The sequence below is a fragment of the Heterocephalus glaber genome, unplaced genomic scaffold (assembly GCF_053883595.1).
Source record: "Heterocephalus glaber isolate CG9 unplaced genomic scaffold, H.glaber_assembly_v1.0 deba00000621, whole genome shotgun sequence".
Classification (NCBI taxonomy): Eukaryota; Metazoa; Chordata; class Mammalia; order Rodentia; family Bathyergidae; genus Heterocephalus; species Heterocephalus glaber.
The window spans coordinates 9,743,372-9,758,673 of record NW_028258153.1 but is presented as its reverse complement, the minus strand read 5'-3'; the positions used below and the strand labels follow the sequence as shown (position 1 = coordinate 9,758,673).

At 39.9% G+C, this 15,302-nt stretch overlaps 1 protein-coding gene across 13 annotated transcripts in view; it reads right to left on the bottom strand.

Annotated features, from left to right (window-relative positions):
- Positions 1 to 14,485, bottom strand: part of Fn1 (fibronectin 1) — a 67,055-nt gene extending 52,570 nt beyond the window's left edge. For all 13 annotated transcript variants that reach the window (XM_004851091.4, XM_087206146.1, XM_004851092.4 and 10 more), the window contains exons 1-11: positions 14,112 to 14,485; positions 13,033 to 13,161; positions 12,013 to 12,150; positions 10,584 to 10,715; positions 9,490 to 9,627; positions 7,186 to 7,344; positions 5,799 to 5,993; positions 4,316 to 4,495; positions 3,563 to 3,739; positions 1,480 to 1,632; positions 122 to 250 (exon numbers count right to left, since the gene is read on the bottom strand). In XM_004851091.4, the coding sequence (XP_004851148.1) occupies positions 122 to 250; positions 1,480 to 1,632; positions 3,563 to 3,739; positions 4,316 to 4,495; positions 5,799 to 5,993; positions 7,186 to 7,344; positions 9,490 to 9,627; positions 10,584 to 10,715; positions 12,013 to 12,150; positions 13,033 to 13,161; positions 14,112 to 14,259 (1,678 nt within the window). In that variant the 5' untranslated portion in view covers positions 14,260 to 14,485. The remainder of the gene's footprint in view (positions 1 to 121; positions 251 to 1,479; positions 1,633 to 3,562; positions 3,740 to 4,315; positions 4,496 to 5,798; positions 5,994 to 7,185; positions 7,345 to 9,489; positions 9,628 to 10,583; positions 10,716 to 12,012; positions 12,151 to 13,032; positions 13,162 to 14,111) is intronic.
- Positions 14,486 to 15,302: the final 817 nt, after the last annotated feature.

Here is a 15,302-nt window from a genome sequence, read left to right as displayed (position 1 = left end):
TTGCTAGAAACAGCTGAGCAGAGTCTGGAGACTTCAGTCATGTACTATCAAATAGCTCTCCTCTGAAACTGTTAAACCAGTCTTGAGGTCCAGAATTATCCAAGGAGAAGAGACTACTTACCGATGGGATCGCACTTCCACCTGCCCCTTCCCTGACCAAAGCAGGTGCAGTTCAGCATGTGTCCCTCCTCGTGACGCTTGTGGAATGTGTCATTCACATTGTAAGTAATGTCATCAACAATGCACTGATCTGTTCAGGAAACAGATGGCGGAGGAACTTTTAAAACTTCACTGATGAAATTACACTTTTCAAAATATACCGTTCTTCCACTTGATTATCAACACCTTCCATGAAAGGAACTCTTCTATGGCCATAAAGTAAGCTTTTTTTTCAAAGCTTAGTAATACAATTTTGCCCTCACTTCAGTTCTCTCATTGTAAACCTGTAAATGTTAGAGATTGCTGCATATACAACTAAGGAATGTGGTAAAATCCACCTTTTGTGAAAAGCCAATTTTTAAACAAGTATATCTTAATTTCTATAAAGTTCTTGCTTAGTTGCTAATTTCCTTTCAATCTCTGCCTGGTATGGTAGGGTGATTAAACATATTTATGCAGAGCACATAATGGTGCTGTAGTCTGGTTTCTGGAAAGGGAAGTGGGGAGGAGATATTTGGATTTGAAAAATAAAATGACATCTATGTTTGTAAAGTTAAAAAGAAAAACTAGGTCAACTCTGTTTCTCACTCTTCTGAGAGATCCTGAGAAAATTACTTTCCCTCTCTGGGTCTCAGCGTCTCCATCTGTTAAATGAGGAATTGGTCTGCACACCTTATTAAGGTTCCTTTCAGCTCTACAACATCAGATATGATTATATTACTCCTGGATTGTGTTACCCTCTGGACACCACAAAAGGAACAAATTCAGGCCAATATCTACACACTAGCTATTTGGACTATTTGGGATTAGCTCAGAGTTCTACTTTCAAAATCAAAGAAATGGAAAACTTAAATTGTTTTAGCAAACCAATTGTTCCTCATATTACATGTCTGGGTCCAAAGGGAAAAAACTATCTGAACAAAGGAAATCAGTCTCTCTACATATCTGTCTTCTTAAATTTGGATCTGCAAAGATCTGATTTCATCTTTTTTCTTTATAGAAATGATCTAATCTTTTCTAGACATGAATCCAGTAGCATCACCTAAAGCTAAAAAGGATCAAATGTCTTGTGTTCTTGCCTTAGAAGTCACCCTTTTGGCTTAACCTAAGTCCTCATATCCTGTTTCAGGGCCTTAAAATTCCTGTGCCAGCTTTTCTTAACTAGCTGCCTGCAATGATAACTTTCTCCAGCACATAGCTTAATGGAGTGTCATTGCAAATTTCTTCCTCTGCTTTTGGCACAGTATAGGTTTTTACATGAAAGCCTGTTTCTCTGCCCTATTTGATTTCTCAAATATGTTCAAAAACAAGGCTGCATACCTCGGAGCTGGGAGTAGGCGACACATGTCCATTCCCCGCGACCATTCCCAACACATGTGCACCTCATCATGTGGCCCATGTCATGCTGTTTATCCCACTGATCACCAATGCGATACATGACCCCTTCATTGGTTGTGCAGATTTCCTCGTGGGCTGTTTGGAAATGGAAATAAAATCCACTTGGGATGTGATCACAGATCTGACAGGTATGCATACGCTACCAACAGCCCAGTCTGGTCATTCTAAAAACTTTCACCTGGGGACCCTCTGCACTGACTGATTCCTCTTCCTGGAATGCTCTTTTCTTAGGATTCCCATGACTCCTTTCTCACTTGTATCAAGTCTGTGCTCCCATTGTCACTTTTGGACAAGGCCTCCCACATTTCTCTTCTCTACCTGGATGTCACTGGAGCTCCGGATTCTAACTTATTTGAGGTTCTCAAATGAATCTCAAAATTAACATATCTGAAACTGATCTTATCCCCTAGCTCACTTTTCATCCTTTCATCCCTACCTTTGTCCATGCTATAATTAAAAAAAAAAAAAAAAGCCAGGAGTCATCCTGGATCTCTCTCTTTTCAGAACACCTCAAATCCATCCTGTTGGCTGTTCCAGGTGGCTCTACTTTTTCAGTTTACCCAGAGTCCTTCTCTCTCCACACCCTGGGCTGGTTCCCTGCCTCAAGTTGTCACTATGTCAAATCTGGACCTCTAATGTCACCTGCTCTTCTCTCAGTGTCCACTCCTGACCCCTGAAAACTGATCTTCCCAAAGTGGTCAGAGGAAAGATCCTTTCAAGTCTTAAGTGAGAGACAGACACAGTGGCTTGTGCCTTTAATCCCAGCACTCTGACACAGGAAGATCTTGAGTTTAAGCCCAGGCTAGATAACTTAATGAGACCCTGTCTCAAAATTAAAAATAAAAAGGTTTAGAGATGTAGCTCATTGTAAAGTTTCTGGGTTCAGTCTCCAATAGCGTGCACACATACGCACGTGCACGCGTACACACGCACACACACACGATAGCTAGCTAGCTAGGCAGATATAAACTTTCACTTTGAAAGAAGGCTTGTGAGCCTCCAAGGCATCTTAAGTTTGCCAGGAAAAGGTAGAGTTCCAAGACCCACAGAGGGAAAATAACATCCAAATGTAAAGTATGTTATAGGAAATAATTGCAAGAAAAGCTAAGGAACCTTAAACTAAGACAATACCTACACATTCACTCAAAGGATTCATATTGTTCTCGAAGCTTGGATTTGACTACTGCCTTCTAACTTTTCCTCATTTCATTTTTTTTCTAGTTGAAAAGAAAATTATGTCTTTGAGTATAGAATTGTAAGCAAAAGTGAGTTTTCCTTTTAAACCCATTATCTTTTGTTGAAATGAGAGAAATAAAGGGATAAATAGTTTCTTTGCCTCTTATTCACACTCAGCACTGCATAGTGCACAGGTTCCTGATTCTACAACTGCATAACCATATGTACTCTAAGAAGTTCTTGACATTTGAAAATAAATAAAATGTACTGGTTTTGCTCTTTTCCATTTATATAAATTGGAGATTTAAAAAATTTCTACTTCTCAAAAACAAATTTTCTGACCTGATTTGGTTACTTGGGTATTTGATTAGTGACAGAGAGCTTGTACCAGCCAAACCAAGGTCACACGTCATACCGTAGGTCTGTGGGGATAGCCAATGGATAGTGCTCAGCTGTACATTCACAAAAGACAAACATTTGCAAATTTGTATTTGCAAATTTATATTTTTAATTTATATTTTTTGTATTAAAAATTTTTTTAATTGTATTTGTATATTTGGATCATTGAATCATGTCAATGGGACTTTTAAAGTATGTAAATAATTGTATATTCATTTTCTCAATTCTTATATATATATGAAACATTCATGTACATACGTACATTCATAAATATATACATATATATGTATGTGTATAAATATATATATAAGTTTTGCTTTCCAAATTGTCCTAATGAAGAAATAAGAGTAGAGAGGACAACAGTCACCAGTCTTTGGCTCTGCTCCCTAAATGGTTGTCCACCCAGGGAACCCAGAGGGTCCCATCTTACCAGCCATGGGACAGAATCCAAATTTCTGGTCGGCATCATAGTTCTGCGTGGTCCCACACCATTTCATGTTGTCTCTCCTGCCCTCAGAAGTACAGTCAGTGTAATTGTGGTTGTTGTACAGGAAGGGGAAATGGCACAGGGCACCATTGGAATTTCCACCTCGAGTCTGGACCAAAACTGCCCAGGACAATGCATAAATAAGAACAAAAAGATTACAGTTGAGCTTTCTCACATACAAGGAAAACACTACAGAAAGATTCTCAGAGAGCCAGGTTTCTACAACTAATTCTTAGTCTACTTAGGGTAAAAGATGCTTGATAATACAGTTCTAAGTTTCTTAGTGTATTTACCTTCACCCTTCGATAGATTTAAGTAACATTTGCACTCATTTCCCAACTAAAGGAAAAATACAAAAGATTAAATGATAGCTTTGAATAAAATAGTTATATCCAGAAGATAAGTGAAGACATCCCGACATCCACCCTAGGTATTCTTCAGTTATTGAGTTCAATATACAAGTATCTTTAATCACATCATAATCTCTCTATATCAAAATAAATGCGTGGGAGGGTTCTTCCTTTGGTGTCATTTCCCAGGGGTAATGGGGAATGTGGAAAGATCCTCAGCTGCTAAGTTGGCTTCAAGTCTCTTGGGGCTAGACAGATCAAAAGTGATGATTCTTATGCAGCGTCACATTAATGCCAGAATGCTGGCAAGTAAATTGGGTTTTCCTCACTGCTCTGGGACACTTACCAGTATGGTCTGTACAGAAAGAATATTTCTGGTCCTGCTCATAATTTGAAGTTGTGCTGCACCAAAGATGTCCATCCTGGCGCCCTTCTGATGTGCAGGAGTAGAAAGTCCTACCATTGTAGGTGAATGGTAACACACATGGCTCCCCATTTGAATTGCCACCATATGTCTGAGTTACAGCTATAAGCATAACCAAAAGAGTCTCAGTCAATACAGTTGCTTTATTTCCCACCAGCGGCTGCTTATCTGTACCTTATGACAGACTGAGTTTGTGCCTTCAAAGGCAAAAGTCAGGCACAGCAATGAACATTTGGTTAATTTCTGTGAAAACACATTACTCAGGAAACCATGCCTGCTGTGGAAAGAGCATGGACCTGAGTTCTGCGGATGTCCTTTGTTACCACTTCTGTTATCATGCCTCAGTTTCTCTGTTTGTAAAGCTAATTAATACAGATGAGTTAAGGATGCTGTTCAAAGATGCTAGGAATATGTATGACTATACCAGTGCCAGAAGAAACAATGCATGATGCTATTCCAGGAGAATCTCTTTTTAAAAATGTACTAATTCATTATTGCTGTAGTTATCACATATTTGTAATCTAGAGGAGACACATTAGGCCACTGAAAGATGCTTGTATCACAAAGCTGCTAAAATTTCACATTTAGAGTATAAAATATGGATGATTAGCTCTTCAGAAAGCAACTCTCCACTGGGGTACTACTCAGCCATAAAGAACGAGAAACTAGAGACATTTATAGCTAAGTGGATGCACATGGAGGCCGCACTCTTAAGGACACACGTGTAAATACTGAATAGTTTCTCTGGTGGGAAAAACTAAAAGTGTAAATAAGGTAATTGAGGGCCAGGGATTTAGCTCAGTAATTCCGGCGCCTGCCTCACAAGCGCAAGGTCCCAAGTTTGATCCTGGTACCAAAAAAAAAATGTATAATTGATATCGTGAAATAGGAAGAAACGGTCTAAAGGAGATGGGGAAGTGGGAGAGGTAGGGGAAAGAAAAGAAGAGAAAAGAAAAAATAAGAGAAAAGTAAAAAAATGGAAACAAAGTCTTTGAAAATAGGGAAGGGTGGAGCGGGTGAAGGGAGGGCAGGGGAATGGGGAAAAAATAAGAACCAAGATACAGCATGTAAAGGTACAAGATCCCAATGATGAATGCAACAGTACTGTATACCTAAAATGTACCAATAAAGTTAATGAAAAAAAAGAAAGCAACTCTCTTCGTAGCAGTATTTTATGCAAATACAGATAATATCTAGCAATTTGATCCCCAGATTGGAAGGAAAATATACAGATTAAAAAGATTAGAAAAAATATATCAAATACACCCTTGATTGTCATTGCAGGGTGGCATGATTATAATTTTTTCTTGTTTTATTGCTTTACATTTGTTGTAAATGAATGCAGTGCCATACAAAAACTAAAACATAAAGTTCCAGCACTATTTTTTGAGAAGAGAACATGTACCTGTCTCCTGGCAGCTCACGCCATTGCCCAGGCAGGTGCACAGCATTTGTTTATTTCCTTGTGTCTTTAGCCACTGCATCCCCACAGAGTAGACCATGCCACTGTCTGTGACACAGTGACCATATGGAACCGGTTGGGGTTGAGGCTGGGGCTGGTAGACAGCTGCTCGGATATCCGTGAAGGGGCCACCAGATCCTAAGGGCGTGAGAAATGAATGTCACAAAGCTGGAAAGACAACTGACAACTCCGAAAGCCCAGAGCCCACCTCAGAGCCAGAACTGAGGCTAGATGGGCTGGTAGACCAAGCTCAGCAGCTAAGTGCTGCTGGACACTAAAACCCAGAGGAAAGACCCCAGCGCCACACATAACTGGGGAGATGGCTCTGTCTCTATATACCCCACCCTGAGAGTCACTGTGCAAAGGAACATAAAAGACCTGTAGAGCCAATTCTGTATTTTTTTAACCCAATGTTTCTCAAACCCTTTTGAAACCTTTTCACTATGAGTAATATTAATAAAATATCTCACACTTATTGAGTGTTTACCCCCATTTAATTCCCAAGGACCCCTTTAATCTATTTAGTATGTTGATATTTCTTTTTTGTCAGTAGCAATTAAATAACTCTAAGGAACCATCAAATCTAAGCTTTTTATTTTTTTGGTACGGGGGATCGAATTCAGGACCTTGCACTTGCAAGGCAGGCATGGTGCCACTGAGCTAAATCCCCAGCCTCCATCAAATCTAATCTTGTTCACTTTCTAAGTGTTAGGTCAAGATAAAAACTCATCAAAAGGAGAAAAAATTAGTATTTCTAGTTAAATAAATGACTGATTGCTAAAAGGATGAGTGACAATGCTAGCACACTGTAGTAAAAAGTTGATGAAAACATACTAAGAGTGAGAACAACAGAAGGGCACACCCATGGTAGCCACATTTCTTTCTTCAGGCTTACACAAATATCCATGATGCAAAAACCTTTTTTTCATACCAAAATGATTTTTTGCTTTGATGGTGAGAGCTGAATCAGGGCCTCAAGCATGCTAAGCATACACTGTACCACTGAGCTACACCGTATCTCCTATCATTTTATAAAAATCTGTTTCCCTCTTCCCAAGATCCATTTTCATTTCATTTTAGTTTTTCTCTAAAATTCAAAACTGGGCATTCAAAAGTTTTAACTACTGTTTCGCCGCCTGCTGCATAAATGCAAGGACCCAAGTTTGATCCCCAGTACCAAAGGAAAAAAAAAAGTTTTAACTACTAATAATCTGTAAATAATCTTAGATTATTATTGAAACTCTGAAAATCTTCAAATGGGTTGTGAGGGGAAAGATGACTTGAGGAAATACTTCTCGAGCCACTTCCTCCTCCGGGCCCTGTGTCTCACCAGTGGACGCGGCCTGCAGAGATGCATGTCTCTCACACTTCCACTCCCCCCGGCCGTTGCCTGTGCAGATGCACTGGAGCAGGTTTCCTCGGTTATCCTTCTTGCTCCAGGTATCTCCAATTCTGTAGGATGTCCTTGTGTCCTGATCATTGCACCTATCTATTTCAGAAAGGAAGTATTTAAATACATAAACAAGGTCCAGATTGCCAAATCGTCATTCCAAACCTAACAAAGGAACACAGCAGTTTTGTACTTGGGAACGCACTTTTTGACAATAGATCCATATTCGGTTCTGGCCCCATAGATACTAAACTTCTGAAAGATGGGATTACATTTGTTACAGAGTAAAGGGAACTGTGTGGCTTAGCCTAGTTCCGTCTCTTTGACAAAATTTGATTATCCTCTATCATTAATTTTGCTTTAGAATTTTACACTATTCCTCTAATCAGATTCATTCTCTGACATGTATTACTCTTTTATTCTTCCCCTCAGATCTTCCAGCCTTCCTCTTAGTAACTGCTGTACATGGCTCATCTCTCAATAAGGAACCTGGTTTAGAACACTAGAAATAATAATGAAGCAAATAGGTTTCAATTGCCCAAATAAGGCTATAAAAAGACAGTAGTACCTTTTTCTTCATTTGTTAGGTAAAAGAAAATTCAGGTTACTAACCATTTTTCTGTCTAAAATGTTCTCTACTTTCACCCTATCCCAAAACACCTATTTAAAAAAATCACTAACAAAATGGTCTTTTTTTTCATTGCTCAGTGCTACCCCTCTAATGGAAAAGTGAGATTAGTCATGGAAAAATGATCATTGGTTACTGTACTATTAGTCTATGTGTTCATTTGTCTGGCTAAGAGATTATTTAAGTTATAATCCAGCTTTGTCCATATACTACAGTGTGAATTTAGAGGATATTATTTGTTTGTGAATTACTGCAATTGCTGGGTTACAGAAAAAAATAATTTGGCAACTGATGCAGGAACACACAAATACATCAGTCTGCCATAAGAATGAAATTGAATCGAGGTATTACTGTTAATTAGAGATTTTCCCCCAAGTCTTCACCTAAAGTATATCATCCCGAGTCTCCACAGCACTATTTTCACTATCTCTCCTAAAACTCCTAATGCTGAGTTTTGAAGATGATAAATATGTACAAACCCTCCCCATCTCTCAGATCTACTCAGTACTCTTTGAAGAGTGAGTTAATGTCCAGTATCCAAATCTAATAAACAAAATCCATACTTATAAAACTTCATGGAATAAGTGATCTTTCTTTGAGAAACTTTTCCCAACTGCTCCTAAAAATATTTTAAATAAAGAGTTTGAATTAGATTTCTGATTTGTCTTAACAAAATATTGCCAGAGTTCTTGAAGTCTGATGATCATAACACTTTCAATTCAAAAGATCTAATGAACCCGTGAGTTTATGGGAAATATTTGGTCAGGACCCATACTATTTCTCATGAAATTTCTTTTTGGTTGTTAGCAAAGAATTTGAATCTAGATAATTATTTAAAGATAGTTAACTACTTTAAGCTAGAGAAGTAAAATAGCTTCAGGATATTTACATTTGACTTTTAAATTCATTTATAATAATAGTAATGGGTATTTGCTTTAATAAACTCTAGAGTTGTGGTTAGCTTGAAATGCCACAAAAGGAGGCTTAAAACCAAAGGCAATAATTAAAACTTTAAGAGAGTCTTAGAAGAAGCATAAGGATGCCTCAGGCCAGCTTCTTCACAGAATTAGCTACAGTAGCTTTAGGTAAAAGCCACTATGCTTAACTCTAGAGTCGACAATTTAACCTATAGGACACACGCTTTTTATTTTCATCAATTTTGCTTATGAATATGCCTTATTTAAATTTCAAACACAGAAAAAAGCCCAAACCTTTAGAGCTCATTCATTTCCATGTCAATAGTAACCTCATGCCAAAAGATACATTTGCATGCTATTTTAATGATTTTTTTTGCCCTTAATACTTGAAAGACTTCTCAACAATAATTTAGATTGCACACGGGCAACTAAACTTCATTAAAATCACACCCACACTTGGCATTCGAGTAAATATGAAGGTTCCTTTTTAGTAGCTGATAGACTAAGACCCTACTGAACTAACATTGTTTCTCCTACTTATTTAGTTTTCTCTGAAGAAGCTGAGTTAAGCAATTTTTCTTGACATGCAGAAGTTACCAAAACACATTGGTGTACTGGGTGACATAGTATTGCAATTCTCCCTAAAAATCCAGAAAGCTGTATCTGGTCTAATCTTCCACATACAGATCTAAAACATACTTCTAGAGGTACAAGTGATACGTCCACTGCCTTCTCCCAGACAGGTACAATCCACCATCATCCAGCCTTGATAGGGCTTTTCCCAGGTCTCGCCAACAACATAGGAAGTCCCAGCAGCATGATCAAAACATTTCTCAGCTGTAGAAAAATTTGAAAGAAAAACAGAAAAAAAGGATTATTTTGAATTGTGCAGTCTCCCTGTAATTTAAAGCATAGCGAGTAAGCAAAAATCCAGCCACATTGTTTTAAGTAGCACTCTGTTCAGAAAGAAAGGCACACCCTGCAACTAAGCACATACTAAGTAGCCAAAGTAAAAGGAAGCCCAAGCTGAGTTGGCAGGCAGAAATTCTGTCCTTCTAATGAGTACATGGACTGCATATTTCCAGCCAATTCCAAGCTCCCCACCAGCATTCTGAGTGAAAAGAATCTATGTATGCATCTAGTCTGTGGCAGACTACATACACAAAATTCCAATCTTAATTATGAATGACCAATTAGGAATTATAAATGGCCTAAATAAAATGCTAAGAAAGCTAGGTAAAATTTGGAATTCTGTAAAAATAAACATAAAATAAAAACCTCTGAATTATGGAACAATGAACAAAATAAAACACTTTTAGACTTATATTATAGTGCTCAGTTGAGGATTGAGACTAAAAGAAGCTCCAGAATTTTTATTTCATGAAAAAATTATCAAGGTGTGACAAAGCACATGCCATTTTGTGTTTCAGTCCAGTGCATTCCAACAAAGAAATGTGTCAAAGTGTCATTTTTGTCTTTTAAATAATTTATGTCTTGACCAAGGAGGAATCTGGGATCAGATATAAAGAACTGACTTCTTAAATCTGTCAACTCTGGCTTGTGCTTTTGAAACAAAATTAAGACTTCTATTTGTAGTGAGTACTTTGTGATCTGATTTTTTAAAGAAGACTTTAGATCACGTAACATTTCATTATTTGAAATAAAATTTCTACTTCACTGTTTTTTTGTTTAAATTGGAACTCAGATCTCTTGTCCATGTAGCTGTCATTTGGAGTCAACCCAACACTGCAATTATGCAGCTGTGTCCCCTTACCCTTCCCTAGGCCACACACCTATTGGCTTGCAGGTCCATTCTCCTTTCCCATTACCGAGACACACACACTCTAACATGTAGCCACCAGTCTCATGTGGTCTCCTCCAGGTGTCTCCGATCTTGTAGGACTGATCCCCTTCATGGCAGCGGTCTGTTTAAGACAAAAGACAAATATTAGGAGGGAGTGATAAAATTTAAGGGAAAAAAGTCTCACATTCCACCTTGGACCAAGTGAAACAGAGAACAGCTTTCCAATCAGACAGAGGGGAAAAGTTAACAGAGCTGGTCACTTTGGGTCAATTCAATTAAATGTCTTGCTTAAAAAACAATGGGAACCCAGAGAGAAATGGGAATGACAAAGAAAAGGATCATAAATCCTGGTTCCCCTTAGAGATCACAGGAAATTGGGTCCTAAAGTACAAAAGAAAGGGTGAGAGGCATGGCCTCCACTCATATTACAGAAGGTTGAGTCTCAGAACACTTCAGTGAATAGACTACCTTGGGCATAACATTCCAGTTTTCAGGAGTATGGGGAGCCCATATTTTATCCTAAGGTAGAAAGGTCATTTTGGTGGAAAGCAAGCACATACTCATATTGAATATGGAAATCCTGATGCTTTTCTGGGCTGTTAAACCCAGTGGCACATCCAAAGGCAGAATTGTCCACTACATTATAAACACTATGCACCACTGACTTTTGAGATTTGCTTATAAACTTGGAAAAACCCTAACATTAAGTGTGGGAAAAGTTGATTGGGTCTATTCACAAGGGACTGACTAGATCTTTTGAAGGGAAGACTTTAACATGATTTATTAAGAGATGAATAAAAATGCTGTATTAATTTAAAAAACATTGGTAACCCAGTGAATCACACTTGAAAGATCACCTTAATTACCCTAGAGTTGATGAGATACAGCCCAGGCCCTGGAAAGCCTTGGACAATTTGGGCATATTATCTCTGGGAAAAAAGAGATCAGATTTCTGGGTATAACCTATTGGTCACAAAGAAACGGGACTGTTTCTGAAATGCAAGAGGTCTCTAGGTTGCAAACAAGAACAGCAGACAGTACAGAGCAGATTCACTATTCATGAACATCTTTTAAAATCACATAGTCTGACCTGAAGATGTCCAAGTAATTTAAAATAGGCAACTCTTCTAAGCACATCTTACTGAAATAGAAACTGAGAGATCTCCTTGGTTATCCTATGTACACACATATTCATGTGCACACTTCCATAGATCCACACATATTAATCAGATACCACAGTGTTCAGATCCGTCTTCCAGAACCACAAGACCCAGATGAATGATCACATAAGAGTAACTGATCTCTAGGGGTACCCCAATGTGAGGAATAACCAGTCATGGATAACAGAAAATTATAATGATGGCAATGAAAGTGTATTTATGATATTTTATTATCATTTTACAGAATGTCTTCCTTACTTGCAATGGTGCAACTTATTCTTCCGCGCCCAGCCCCGATGCAGGTACAGTCCCAGATCATGGAATCTTTAGGGCGCTCGTAAGTGTCACCCACTCGGTAAGTGTTCCCAGTATACTTGTCAAAGCAAGTCTCTTCAGCTGAGGGAAGAAAAAAACCCATGTGAGCCTCACAAATGCAACTTTTCTAGTTCACTAATCCATACAAAGGAAAACCCACATTTCTCTACTATGAGTAAGTAGCATAACACAACTCAAAGTCATAGTTAACAGTTACAGATTTTACCTTTGGCCATCATAAGGCCAGTTTCTGACCTTGGACAAGTTCTCAAATTTTCTATAAATTAAGTTCTATTGTACAGAATTCTTAGGAAAAAACATACAAAATACCACCTCATGACCAGCTAGATTGTAAAGGGTTTCAGATTTCAATCTGACTCAGGAAGTCAAACCAAGGTCCACAGAAAAAGCAAACACTTTGTCGATCCCCTCCTCCCACCAGGCCATGACCCTTGTTAATCCACCAAGAATTTCCATGTTAGGCTCATCAGCTCTTCTCTGAAGGAATTTCTATACAGTTTATACGAACCATATTAGTGATCCTAAATGTATGAGAACTTGGAAGTGTTCATAGTTTTCCACTGAACAGCAGCTAACAAATCACCTTACTATATAGTAACCCAGAGAAAGACCTGAGATGACTTTCTTATAAATCCAACTTTTATAATCAATTTCTTTGAGCCACACACACTCTTTCATTTTTTTCATCAAAAACTTCAGGAAAGTAAAACAAACAAAACTGTTCTGTAAACTAGTTTGGAATACATTTGTGTTGTTTTAAAAGTAAAAGTGGTATGTGAAAAGCAAATAAAAGCAGTTATCAAATGCTTATAAAGAAGACATTAGAGGTAATTCCACTAGAACAGTGGTGTATGGATTTTTACTTAATACTAAGTTAGTTTAACTAACAAGCACAGCTTCGTCTATTAGAAGATATTAACGATCAGGCTCCCAGCCACTTACGTTCAGGTTTACTTTCACAGTTAAAACCTCGGCTCCCTCCATAACAGGTACAAACCAAGGCATTGCCTAGGTAGGTGCGCTCCCATTGTTGGTTTATCTGGTAGTGTTTCCCATTGTCATAGCAACCAGCTGTAAATAATTGAAGGAAAAAGTTATTACATTTTCATCCCTCCTTTTTTCCAAATTATGGAATTTTCTTGCACAACTGAATTGATGAGTCTGAGTATCAAACACAGAAAAACAACCACCAGAATATCATGAGATTAAAATCAGTATTCTGCTAAGATACAGACATGAAAACTAGTTTTTCAAAGAATTAAACACAACTTATGTAGGTAGAGGTTAGGTTTTCTTCCTCTCTCTCTCTCTCTCTCTCTCTCTAGCTAAATGATGTACAATCATGTTATTTCCATCTGGCCAGTGGTCTCCATCAAAGTGGTAGTATTTTGAAGGGCAGATAATTGAAATACATTTTAAAACATTTAAGGAACTTCAATACTCTTTTGGAAAAATAAGTCAAGAAGGACAACTTTAAAGTTTCTTTAGCCAAAGGAAAAGGGATGGTGTGTCTAAAACCCTGGGCGAGGAATTTCAACCTCGGTTCTCAATGAAGCCTCCTGAGGGCACCCAAAACGATCTGAACCGATTGACTTTTTTTCAACATAGCTCTTCAGCTATCTTCTTCCCACCCCCATTTTGAAAATATTTAACCAATTATTTAGTAACAAAGAAAATACGGAGCAGTTAAGGAGCACACTAACCCCAGACGGAAAATTTATAGGCATACAAACGTTTTTCTCTTTAAAGGCATGTTGTGATTCATTCATAAATCAGTCTGAATGAACAGAATTGGTGAGGACACCGGGGGACATCCCAGACGGGTCTTCTCCTAGGCCCTCAGAATCAGTATGCTCAAACCAAGATCTTTTCGTGTTCACAGCAGCTTTCTCTTACTTTTTTTTAGAGCGCACTCACACACACACACTCACACCCGAGCGCGCGCGCGCGCAAAACTTCAGCCATAACTTTAGTTGGCTTTTCTGGTGTCATTCCGGCGATAGTCCGCGGCCTGTACTTACGCTTGCTCTGACTGACAGTCACCGGGGACTGGGGCTGCACGATCTGCTGAGCCTGCCTCTTGCTCTTCGAGGCCCCGGTGGACAGCACCGCCGTCCCCAGGCACAGGGCGGCCAGCAGCAGCAGCCCGGGCCCCGGACCCCTGAGCATCTTGAGTCCGTGGCAGGGGAGCCGACCTCACCGGGAAGCCAGCGGCCACGAAGTTTGGTTCCCTTTGCAACCTGCGGGAAAAGTCCCTTCCAAGGTCCCCTGGGGAGGGCACAGGTAGAGGGACAGAGGGATGGAGAGGGCCACAGAAGTTGCGGCTGCAGGTCCCTCCTTCCCCCTGACGCCCGGGATCCCTCTCCTCCTCCGGTGCAGCACGGAGGGCGCGGGCAGCCGAGCCCAGGGAGTCCGGCTTATATGGGCCGGAGCCGCCCGCCCCCCGCGAGGCCGGGGAGCAGGGAGGAGGGGCGGCCGCTCCCCACCCTTCCCTCGCCGCGGGCCGGACGACCGCGAGCCGATTGGCCGGGGTGCTGGTGACGTCACGGGGAGCTGTGGGTTTGCCCCGAACAAAAGAGATGCTGATCGCCCGCCAGGCCTGGGGCGAGAGAACTTTTTTCGGTTTCCTTTGCGGTCGTCAAACTTTTTTTGGAGTTGGGGGAAGGGTTGGGAAGCGGCAGAGGGCGAAGAAAGAGAGGGGCTGGAGATGGCTGAACTGGAGGAATTGCAAGCCCCCCCCTTTTATTTTTAATATGGGGGGGCGGTGAGGCCATTACGTCACCTCCGAAAAAAATCTGTGCTAGCAGGAGTGTGTTTTGTGGGGAGGAAAACCCATAAAGCAGCCACCACCTTGCAGCTGTAGGAACCCAGACTTCGTAGTCCCAGGGCGGGGCCGGCTTTGCGCCTTTGACTTTCTTGGGTCCAGTACACGCTGGCTCAAGATCCCGTCTTTGGCTTCACAGGCATCCTGTTCAGACTTCTGTCTTTTGTGGAAGCTTTACCTGACCAGTTCTGGAAAGGACCAGCTTGGGAAGAGGGGGTTTAAGGCGAAAAATGATCCAAGGCGAAAAGCGATCCTTTAATAAATGAGATTCTATTAAGTACCACGAGTTCTTTCGGGCGCTTTGCAGACCTGGGGAAAATTCAAAGAACAAACTTTATTTTCAAAGGACAAAGTTTCCTTTTTCAAATATGCAGGAACGTCTTCCTTT